This window comes from Lipotes vexillifer, unplaced genomic scaffold (genome assembly GCF_000442215.2).
Source record: "Lipotes vexillifer unplaced genomic scaffold, Lipotes_vexillifer_v1.1 scaffold210, whole genome shotgun sequence".
NCBI classification, from domain to species: domain Eukaryota; kingdom Metazoa; phylum Chordata; class Mammalia; order Artiodactyla; family Lipotidae; genus Lipotes; species Lipotes vexillifer.
In genome coordinates this window covers 805,400-818,091 of record NW_006786662.1, presented here as the reverse complement: position 1 = coordinate 818,091, position 12,692 = coordinate 805,400, and the positions used below count along the sequence as shown (strand labels likewise).

Sequence of the window (12,692 nt, the reverse complement as noted above, 5' to 3'; positions counted from 1 at the left end):
AATGATCAAAGAATCCATGGGGGTTGGGGGGTGGGGGAGTAGACCACTGAGTCACAGAATACAATTAAAATAAAAACTGATGCTATTAATTTTGAAACAATTTAATTCTGTTTATATCAAAAGAAGACATTTAAAGAAGGAAAAAATTCAAATGCATAGTTTCGGGCAGTTATGGTTGCTGGCATCCTACCCCTTATCTGTTAAAGAATGCTTGCTGGCATTAGTTTCCATCAATTCATTTGTGATTTCTAAATTAATTCTGAAGGAAACCACAACTTACTTGAAGATCCTGCTGAGTGTCTGTGTGCCTGATTTTTTTTTTCTCTCTTCACAGACAAAGCACTTCCACTGGTCATGGAAAAAAGGTCTAAATCCGTGTCTTCTCTGCTTACAAGCCTTGCCTGGGAGCAGTGGGAGAGAATGTATACAATCATGAAACAAAATATGACATTTTCTGAATGCAGCTCACATTACCCCAAATAAACAAACAGGCTCTGTCAAACAACCTTCTTCAAAATGATACCACAATCCTTTATTTCTGCCTAGGCAGAACAAATGCACTATGTCAAAGCATTTTTTGCAAATAAGAGCCAATTTTAAAATTGAGGTTTGCTATTTGAGTCTGTACAACAAAAGAAAATACTTTAGTACAGTAATTTTGATGAAAATCAATCTTAAAGGCAACTGACGAAACTAAATAACTTAACATCATTTATTTACCAAGGATAGTATTTAATTCTTAATTGAATGTTAGAAATGTCACATTGGATTATTTTCTGCAATATTTATGTTTTACTACTTATAAAATTCCCTGAAATGCCTTTCATCACATATTTGTATACTACAAAGTCACAAAAGATATCTGCCTTCTTATTATAGTCATTATTAATATAAAAATACTATACATTAAGTCTAATTTGGGAGTAAGGATAGATAGAAATTTCAAGATATTTTATTTTAAGGACATATGTGTTAGGTAATTTATTTCATCTAAAATTACTCTCAGAACTTTTATTACTATCTTGGGCTGAACTTAAGAGTTGAAAGAGTCACTTCTTGACTATAAAATATTGTTTTTACATAATGTCTAATATCATTAAGTAAGGATTTATCAGGATTCAGCCCTGAAGTGGGAGAAAATGCCATGATGGAATGCAAAGCAGCCTCAAAGTAGCTGGGATTTCACCCAAACCACAGAATGCTTGAAGTCCTGTGAGAAAGCATTGTCCTTAATGTTTGATGTGAGAAAAATTTAAATAGAGTGAAATAAAGCCATAAAACCATCGCTGTGGTTAAAAAGCTACCCCCATATGATGAGCTACAAAAACTCATGACACCTGAATCTAAAGATCATCTTCTTTCAGATCCAGATCTGTGCTCTTCTCCTTTACATCCCCTTCCCACCTTCCCACCCATATGCATGACCTTCTCATTGTTAAGTGAGCAAGTTTGCTATTACTGAACTCAGAATAGAAACCATTCTATAGCATGTCACTTTTTTAAATGTATCTGGCTAAGTGATACAATTGTTTTGTCAAAAAACCTCAGTAGAAAACTGTTGAAAATGAAATAACAATTGGCTTCCAATTTACACTTGTGATTTTAGTCTAAAAAATGTAACACATTCTTTCCCGATTTTATTTCAATCAGTGCACAAGAGTATGTATTTAATGTTCCCATTAGAATAGCTCCGTCAATGCTAAGACATCAAAAGAACCAGTCAGGAATAAGGGGGAACTATCAAAGCAATACCACAATTTTGGTGAGACCAGTTACAAAACAAGGAAAAACATGTTAACCACATAGGGGACTCTCCTGCTGGCCAAAGAGACTTTATCTGTAAGCCTCAGGATTTTAAAATCAGGTTTTATTTGCTTCAATTTAATGACATAATTTCACTACACCTATTTAAAACACAGAAATCCCACCCTCCTCCAAACAAGACAATACCTACATGTCAAGAAAATATTGGTGAACACATGCCTTCCAAAAACCTTATCATCTAAGCCATTAATATCCAAAAGATTGTTTCTTCCAAAATAGAAAACAGTGTCAGTTACTAAGTAACCTTTACCTTTTTCTTTTTTTGATTATGCTTTTTTTGTTTCATCTGAGAAATCTTTGCCTACTTCAGGTTTTTGAAAATACCATACTAAGTTTTCTTTGAGAATTTTTATAATTTTAGCTTCTACATTTAGCCCCATGATTCATCTCAAATTTATTTTTAAGTAAGATGTGAAGTAGGAGTTGAGATTCATTTCTTTTTTCCATGTAGATGTCCAGTTGCCCGGCACTATTTGTTGAAAAAATTATTCTTTCCCTCTTTTTAATTGCTTTAGTATCCTTAAGGAAATCAATTAACTTTATAAGTATGGTATTCGTCTGGACTCTCTATTCTTTTCCATTGGTTGATTTTTTTTTTTCTTTATGAACAATAACATACAGTCTTGATTACTGGGGTTTTATAGCAAGTCTTGAAATCAAATAGTGTGACTCTCCTTACTATTCCTTTTCAAGAGTGCATTGACTATTCTAGGTCTTATGCATTTTCATATTTAAAATTCCATTTAAAAAAATCTGTCCATTTCTACTAAAAAGCTTTCTAAAGTTTATTGAATTTATAGATCGTTTGGAAAGAACTGACATCTTACAATTTGAGTCTTCCTATTAATGCATGTGGTATATCTCTTTGATTTTTTTATAAGCAATGTTTGATAGTTATCATTGTAGGGGCCTTGCACATATTAATGTTAAGATTTATCATTTAACTCTATTGAAAATCCACCTTCTCCTTCTGCTCAATCCTGCTTTTTTCATCCCTCAAAGGAGTTGTTCCTGAAAGCCTTCCCCAATTAACATCCTGCTTTCAAATATCAGAATCTCAGAGTTTGTTTTCTGGAGAACCTGAACTATGACTGTCTTCTGCAGGAAAATGCTAGCGTTTTGCGGGGATAAATTTAATAAACAATATAATTGTCTAGCTCTATGACATGCCTTCTGAAGTATATATTTGGAAGTAAGTAAAATAATATCTTGTTTGCATTTTTCTCATTCCTGTCTGTCATACAATATGCTTTAATCCCATTTGGAAGACAGAGAGGTTATTTATTAGCTTCCTCAAAACCCAGCATTTGAACGTTTGATTATGTCTAACTGTCCTCACTTTTGAAGGTTAGTGATGAATATTCTAGATGATATTTATATTCATCCCTATTATTAAAAAATAACTCCATTGTCTTTTGGTATGCCTTGTTCTGATATGATGTTAGCTGTCAATCTATTGATCCTTTGTAAATAAACTTTCAATTCACTACTTCTCTATTCTATGATGTCTAGTTGAGGGTTCAGTTCAATGATATTTTTTATTTCCAGAATTTATAATAGGCTTATTTGCATATCCATCTCTCCTTTAATTAAAATTTGATCCTTTTTTTTCCATAATTTTCTGTCCTTTTATTATGGGTGTTATTCTTATGTCTTTGAGGATCTTATAGTAGCAGCAGTTGCAGCTTTTTAAAATTTTAAGATTTTCCTCTTAGTTATGGCCTGGTCCCAGTTGTGCAATTATCTGTACAAGTTCCCCCACCAGTAGGGTGTTCTTATTCTCCAACACCCTGCATGATTTCCACTCTTGGCCTTCAATTACCCCAGTATCCTTTTAGCATAAATCCTTGATCCATTCCCCTGTCTTGACTCAAAAAAAAAAAAAAGTCTGTTCTACTACTATTAATACTTACCTTGTTTTATGTACAGCTGTACCTCTTCAACATATTAAAAAAAATCATTTATCATTGCTATGTATTTGTCATACATTTGTAGGTAGTATAATATAGTGGGATAGGGAGGAAGGAGATTAATGTCAGAGCATTAATCTCATAGAACCATTTTGATTAGTAATCTACCCAATCTGTTTTCATTCATTTTTAGAGGTATAATAATTAAATGTAATATCCCTTCCTTTATCCTGGCATTCCTTGGCACTTTTATATTCCCCATTCTTGCTCCAAAGTGGCCACACAAAAATCTGTGCAAAAGTGCTAGTAAATAACACGTAGGGTGTTAATAGCCTGAAGTACCAATTTTCCTAGGGTAATCTACATGTCACTCTGCCACAGGGATCTCTATTAAAATGCAAGACAATACTTGCTGAGTGATTATTTCAAATATGTACATAGATGCTATATATTTTCATAAACACACTAATTTTAGCTATTGTCCTAACTTTTCTCCTCTTTCAGGAAAACTCCTTGAATGAGTTATTCAGGAGAATGATGAATAACTGCTCTGGATACGATAATACTAGTTCCCATTAGGGAATACATTACCTTTTTATACTAAATTCTACGTGGTAAGTTAAATTATAATCAGTTTTCTTGGTGAATGTAGAATCTGAGCAAGGAATATTTACTAGCTGACATAAATGGAAGGTGTCATAAAGTTAGGGCCACTTGATGCATCCATTTTCACCTGCCAAGGAAGCCACACACTTCCATCACTGGTTAGGGTAACCTCTTCTCTGGAAATTTCTGGAAACACATTTAAAATTTCTTGTCTGGGGACTCTTTCTCTAGACTCCATATTGGCCATTCTCCTTCTGCTAATATAGTCTTCCTTCTAATAGCACATATATAGTTCAACTGACTTTTGCAATGCTCATTAGTTATACTGTCTAGAGTCTACACTCTGGTGACCAAGTTAGAATTTGGTTGTTCCTAAAGCTCCAACAATTAAAAAATAATTTTTTTTGATGTGGCCCATTTTTTAAAAGTCTTTATTGAATGTGTTACAATATTGCTTCTGTTTTATGTTTGGTTTTTTGGCTGCAAGGATGTGGGCTCTTAGTTCCCCCACCAGGGATCGAAACCTGCACCCCCTGGATTGGAAGATGAAGTCTTAACCACTGCACCACAAGGGAAGTCCTGAGCTCCAATAATTTACACTTTATTACTTAGAATGGTGGTGTTCACAATTACTTTCTAATTTTTATCTGGTTTGATTTCCTGAGTTGTGAGGGTAATTTGCTGTTTCCCTCAAATATCTTACTCTTAAAATATTCTAGAAAATAATGTTATTATACAACTTTTTGTCCAGAGTATTTTAAAAAATACAGGAGCATGCTAATATTTTAAAATCTACCATATAGAATTAATATTTTAAAGTAATATCATATTTTAAAGTTATATTACAAGCTAAGAAAACATGGTACTATTTTAATACATAGCATTTTGACATTATCCCAAAAAGATACAGCTGTGGTATTTTCATAATTTATACTACTTATGGACATATCTTAAAGTGCCATTTATTGAGTACTGGTGTGCACAACATTTTTTCTGAACTTTAAACACATTTCTTACCACAAGCTGAACTCTTCCACCATTAAGTACATCTGGATCTAACTCAGGCAAGAAGTGATTGCTGCATAGTGACAAAAACAGAAATCATATCATTATATAAATGTAGAGGAAGACTATGAAAGACATGCCCAATGAAAATTTTGGGAGAAATAAATAATTTACAAAATGGAAATAATAGTTTTCTTAAATTAGGTGACATGCAAAAATCATACAAATTTACATCTTTTCATAGTCATTTTAAAATTCAGTTTGACATGAAATTTAAATTTCTAAACAACACTTTAATGCTACCCTTCTTTGCTGAACATAAGCACATACACTGATCAAAAATCTGAAAGTACCAATAACCATAGCTAATGAATTTTAGAAAATATAAATATTTTACTACATGTACTTATATATCTTACTTATAAGAAAGGCACAACTTCCTATTTTTAAAATAGCTCTGGTGTATTTAAGGCATTATACTAATGCTCACAATGAACTTCTGTTGATATTTGGCTTTTCAAGAACTTCTGTTTTTGAAAATAATTTTTCTTAAAATATTACTACCTATATCTTCTTTTATATATTATATTATATTTTCAAAACAGAAAATCCATCAACAATTGCTTGTTGCATTATATGTTTAAACATAACTTATTTAGGAGTAAGGGATGTTGTGAAATGTTTAAGCATATCTAAAATACATCCTGAAACATTTTGCTTGTATTTTTCACATTATCTATACAGATGCTTTTATATTTCTAAACCAGATCTCTTATACCTGGTTAATACAGACGGTAAGCTATGGGTTATACTATATTTGTTTACAGTCCTAAGAATGTCATGTTATGAATTATGCTAAATTGATTAATACCAACATAAAATAAATTGTGCTTGCATTAATTAGAATACTTAGCAAAATAAAAAAGTCTCAAATGTTGATTGCTTTATTCCTACTTTCTTTGCTCACAATGAAATAGGATATAACAATCCAGATTTTGAAATGTTTTAATTTCACTTTCATTCTTCACTTTCTTTTCCATGTTTTTAAAGAAATTATATGGATAGAATTGACTACATACAAAGACTTCCATTTGTATATATTATAAAAAAAGGTTTCATTTTTGCACACTATAATTTTCTGCTAAATTAAGTTTAAGCCCTCATAATTGTAGATTTATTTGTTTGTTATTCATTTAAATAGTTATCACCCACAATCCCTGGAAACGTTTCCAAAGTGTCATCTACATTTAGATTCAATACTGGTTTACATATTTAATAAATGCTTATAATAGCACTTCTTTTTTTTACTGTTTTGGGGATATATGTAGCTAAAATGAAAGTCTTAAAAATGTATGTCAGCTGTATTGCACAGGGAACTATACTCAATATTTTGTAATAACCAATAAGAGAAAAGAACATGAAAAAGAATATGTATGTGCTGTACACCTGAAACTAACACAACATTGTAAATCAACTATACTTCAATTTAAAAAAATTTATGTCAAAATATTATATCCAGACTTCTTTTTCCTTAAAAAAGAAGTTTAGTGGGTTTAGTGGTTATGCACATAAGTGTTTTATGTTACATTTTTTGGGCTGAATTTTGTTCCTTCAAAGTTTATATGTTCAGATCTTAAGCTTCAATACCTCAGAATATGACTATGTGAAGATAGGGCCTTTAAAGAGGTACTTAAGGTAAAAAGAGGTCATAGGGGTGGGCCCTAATCCAATATAACTGGTGTCCTTGTAAGAAGAGGTTAAAACACAGATAACACAGGTGGAGGGTTGGTCATGTGAGGACACAGTGAGAAGGTAGCAATCTGCAAGCCAAGGAGATGGACCTCTAAAGGAACCAAATTTGCTGACTCCTTGATCTTGGACTTATAAACTCCAGAACTGTGAGAAAATATAGATACATCCCTGCTCTTAAAGCCACACAATCTGTGGTATTTTGTTATGGCAGCCCTAGAAAACTAATACATACATTAATGTAATAAAAATTTATTGATTACCTATTAAGCTCAAGGCACCTTGTTTGCTGCTAAGGGACATCAACATTTGATACGCTCAACCTTGAGAGCTCACTTCTATTGTGAAGTAGAGAGATAAGATATTATCATCTCACTATAAAGAAGAGGAAACTAAAGCATTGAGACATCATTGAAAATCAGTTACATGACTAGTAAAGTGGCATCAGGGTTGAATTATAATTTTAACTGCCAAACATATATGATAACAAAAATAACATAAAATAAAATACTATAACCTCCAATACATATGATATTTATAAACAGTTAATCAATACCATGCATTTTACTTTATAAAGTAGAATCATTTGTGTGGTTCATCATCACCACCAATCATTTGTGTTGGTTTTAAGCAATACAGAAACTAAGTTCTTGAATATTTTATGGTGAAAAATATAAAGAGTGATCAAATCTATTCTACATAAGAGGCCATTTATAACCTGGCAATGTAGAGTATTGGCCTTTGGCTATATAAAGTCATGTTTGTTTTAGCACAATTAACCTAGGTTTCAGTTTTCAAGATGTACTTGCAATACAAAAATCTAATTTAAAGGAAATGACCTCACCATTTCATGTTTCTGGAACTGGTTTCATGAACCCCAACCTGTGTATGAAGCCATTGGTATGTATATTCTTTATTCCTTTCTAATTTTTCATTTGCAGTGGTATCCTTACACATAAATTCTTCTTCCTTACCTAGGGAAAATGTATGGAAATTTTATTTGTTATTTAAAGAGATCAAATTTTGGCCAAGCTGTTCAGTCTAGGCTAACAATTTTATCACAAGAAAAAAAGAAAAACAAGACAATTTAATTCATGGGAGCTAAATCATCTGTAAGAGAAATAATGTCAGTCACTTATAGATTAAGTGCTTTTCCAGCTTGGTTTCAAACCCATCTATTTTGAAAAATAAAGGACTTGTTTTAGTGCAACCTACATTTTATAGGGCTTGTTTATTAGTGTTTTAGAAAATGCAAATAATTATTTTTGGTAGACAGAATTTAAAGTCTAATTGTTCTCATGCTATCTTATCCATATGTAGAATTTATAAATTATATTGAGGATTTTCAAAACAGAATTTTAATTCTATGTAAAACTAAGCTTGGTTCGTGTAAGCTAGTACAATACTTAAGTTAGGATATCATTTATATTAGGTTTAGGAAACCTGTGCTAATGCCATAGCAGTGATTTCAAAGATGGAGGGGGGAAAGCGTAACAATGAAGATGGGTATGGAGAATATGCAAGAAGAGAAATTATACAAGGTAAGAACACAAGATAACAAATATAAAGAAAAATAAAATAGTAAGAAAATAAAAGAAAAAGAAAAATCCGACCGTTATATTCGCATTTAAATTTACTATACGTATGTTTGTAGTTTTCAAAAAAAACCCTGCAGACATTGCTGCTACATCAATGTCATGCATTTGAGTTACAATGCATTTGAGTTACAATGAAGACCTGTTGTTTTAGAGCACTTCTCTTGAGTTGTTAGACTGCTTCTTTCTTGGTACCATCACCATGCTTAGGGACTTGTTAGCATCGTAGGCTTGACTGACAGTACACCAGAGAAGGTACCTCTTGAAACTAACTCATGGTAATCAAACTCACAAGAATTCTATAATTTAAAACCTGATGTTTAAAATGTCAATTTATTAATTGGAATTATTCTTTCACTATAGATCTTGGTACATAGAAAGTCATTTTATATTTGCAAGTTGTTTGGAAAACAAATGGAGCATGGTGCAAAGCCTGTTTTGAATGCTTGGTGCTGTACAGAGACACATACATGTATACACATGTATACATCACACATGTATACACACATTTAGCATCTGTCTTTCTGAATATGTTGAGGATGGTACATTCATCAGGTCTTTTTATTCCTTAAAAGTTACTGCTGTATTAGTGAAATGACTCTAGTTTTCAGTCCAAAGAGATACTGGAGCCAGCTCTCAGGAAAGCTACAAATCAAGATTTTTTTTCTCTAAATTACGTTACTTAGTAAAGTTAACTTCCTGTTAACTTCTTGTGCCACTTTATGTTTCTAAAATGGTCATACCCCTTCTTCCTGAGTTTAAGCCAATCCCTTCATAGTTGCTGTATTGAAGGAACAATTACTTCACTTTCAAGGGCTGACCACTGAATCCATGAGCAGACACCATTTTGATAATGGCCTTCCTTATAAAGAAACTATAAAAGAGACTCAAACAAAGGGAAGATTTGGAGTTGCTACACCCATACTGCATTAAGCATTAAGTCTCTTCGCCAGCAGAGTCCCAGCCTTTTATCTGCCTTTCTTGGTTGACTAGACCAAATGGTGAACCCATGAGTACAATGACAGATAGTAGTGAGGAATCAGTGACCCTGATAATCAACTGAACCCACGACTGGAAACTTATCTACTCTTGATATGTAGAGAATTGTTTTGTAGCAAGTGTACTTTTAGCTGAAAATAAAAATTATCTCTACGTCTTTCTGTTTTTAAAAATAGTGACATATATACTTGCAATAGTCCCTTTTTAAAGTGTTCATTCTGAAAAGTTTTCCTCAACTGTACGATAACACTCCATAAACCCTAAGTGGTTTTACATCAGAACTCAGCCAAGGTTCTAAACAACAATCCCTGGGTAAAGATTAGAGATTTCACTATAAGGGTCCAATTCATATTAACCCTTTTAACCTGAAGGCATAGATTGGTAGATTGGCATGAGTTCAGTGTAAAAAAGAGAACTAGCATAGTGGTGATATTGGTTGGATGTATTCAAAAATACTGCCATTCAAATGCTGGAGGAAATGATTCTGGCAAATGATTTTTGCTAAACCATTTTAGGATTATCCCTGTCACTGAGGAGACAGTAGTATTTACTCCTTGAAGCTTGCTTTTAGCATCTTGTGTAGGAAGAATGATGGTGACCCGGATTACTTAACAGATGCTTATCACCTTCTACTCAGGCTCCCCAATAAATCTTCTTGGTTTTAGAAGAAGCATCATTTGTTCTGCAAAACTTGAACCTACTGCCTATCTACTGCTCTTCCCTGCTTCTCTGGGTCTTCATAAATTTCTCATACCATCAACCTAAGAAAAAAGGTCTCCTTTTGATTCTTGCTCTCCCCTAGTTACTACAGTCTCTATATGCTGCTTTACTTCAAAACACACATTTTAATAATTTTATCTAAACAAATTGTTAAACTTTTTATTATAAAAATAATACATTTTCATAATAGATGATTTTAAAAATACTGAAAACTAAAAAGTCAAAGAAAAGAAAATCCACAGAGAGCCCCACTATTCAAAGACAGCAACTGGATAACACTTTTAAGGCATTTTCTTTTAGTTCTTTTGTTCATAGATTTGTTTTTTGTTTACATACAATTGTATGTATCCTATACATTCTACTTTTCAGTTAGTACTATAACAAATGCATTCTATGTAATGGAAATCTCATCCTGAAAATACTTTTAGGGGTTATACACTGTGAGGTACTAACTTGTTACATGAAGGTTTTTAAGTATTCCTTTTAATCCACTTTTTCAGGTGGAATTAAAGATAACATGTCTGAAGTTATAAATATTTTGAGGAACACAGTATAATCTATATTGTCAAATAGTTTTAAAAACTTTCACCAATTTACCACATGCTATATGAGGTTATTCATTTCACTAAGCCCCTAGTCAACATTGGGATATTAAATATTTTAAAGCTGTTGATAATTTGAGAAAGATATTGTCTAATATGATTTTAATTTATATGCCTCTACTGCTAGTGAGATTGAAAGTGATTTCATATGATTATTTACCAATTATAGGTCATAAAGTGTAAAATATCTTTCTTGTTCTCCCCAATTGTCTGCTGGATTCTAGTATTTCCATTCTTGTTTTCAACTGACATTCATAATCCTTTATCTGTTATCACTGGTGCAAATATTTTCTTCTCTAGGTATCCAAATTTATCTACTTGCTAAATATTTTCTAAACTATAAACAATTTTCCTCTCATAATTTATAGGTTTGTATCTCCCAATTTGATAAACTTATATAAAATGACACATAAGATTTCAGGGACAAATTCTATACTCTTCTAATATTTTGTCTTTCACACTAAAAGATACTGGTTGTTAACAAAATTCTTTTAAGAGGAGTCTACTCTCTCGGTCTTTCCTTTCCATTTCCTCCTTAATTTATTGCAATCCGATTTTGCCAAATTGAAAGTGTCCTTACTATGAGGGCCTTAAACCATCTTATCTACCAAACACATTTATTCCTTATCTTCATTGGTCTCTCTGCTGAATTCAACTACACAGAACATTTTCTTTGTCTTAAAACTCTCTTCTCTACAGGACTTTGGAACATCAGACTTTGAGTGCTTCCTTTCAGTCTCCTTTATATTTGTGTTCCTTCAGATGTTGATGCTTGTCACTCTGCAAGTATCTAGGAGCACCCGCACCCCTGCTGTCCACCACCACACCCCATGCCTGGTATTGTGCTGGCTTTTTTGATGTTTTTTTTTTTTTTTGCGGTACTCGGGCCTCTCACTGTTGTGGCCTCTCCCGTTGCGGAGCACAGGCTCGGGACGCACAGGCTCAGCGGCCATGGCTCATGGGCCCAGCTGCTCCGTGGCATGTGGGATCTTCCCGGACCGGGGCACGAACCCGTGTCCCCTGCATCGGCAGGCGGACTCTCAACCACTGCGCCACCAGGGAAGCCCTGTGCTGGCTTTTGATGCCAGTCAATTAGATATGCATTGTTTATTGCCTCGAGGCTGGCCGCTTAGAGAACTAGATATCACCAACCTCTATCTTATTCCTGTTCTCAGATCCAGCTGAACTTCAGAATCACAACTTGTTTTTATCATTATCATCCTACTAAGTCTGGTTTTCTTCCTGAATTCCCAAGTCATTCAGACCTGGAGTAAACCTGGGCTGCTCATTCCTTATGTAATCATGTCTAATCCAGAAACTGGGTCTAGTCTCCCTGCTGGGTATCTCAGTAATACCTGGCTCCTCCTTTCATCCCCACTGCCCTCATTTTGAACAGGAGTAAGTGAGAGTCTCTGTTGACTTACTGACATTCGTGCTTCAGCTCACTGCAATATGGCTTCCTCCCCACACCATTTCACTGGAACCGTTCACACCAAGATCATTAGTACTGCTAAATCTTTGGGACTTTTTGAAATTCTTACTGACTCCTCTATAATATTATACATTGCTCAGTCTTCCTTCTTAAAAGGATTATTTGAGTCTTGTTTAATTCCACTTATCTGGTTTTTCTCTGCCCTTTTGTCTAAACCCCAGTTTCCTTCAAGGGCTCATCTTCCTTTGCT

At 33.4% G+C, this 12,692-nt stretch overlaps 1 protein-coding gene across 1 annotated transcript in view; it reads right to left on the bottom strand.

Annotated features, from left to right (window-relative positions):
* Positions 1-230: 230 nt before the first annotated feature.
* LRRIQ1 (leucine rich repeats and IQ motif containing 1) overlaps positions 231-12,692 on the bottom strand; it is a 172,815-nt gene continuing 160,353 nt past the window's right edge. The window contains 3 exon segments of the mRNA XM_007459063.1: positions 231-401; positions 5,358-5,418; positions 7,939-8,068. Of these exon segments, the coding sequence (XP_007459125.1) occupies positions 231-401; positions 5,358-5,418; positions 7,939-8,068 (362 nt within the window).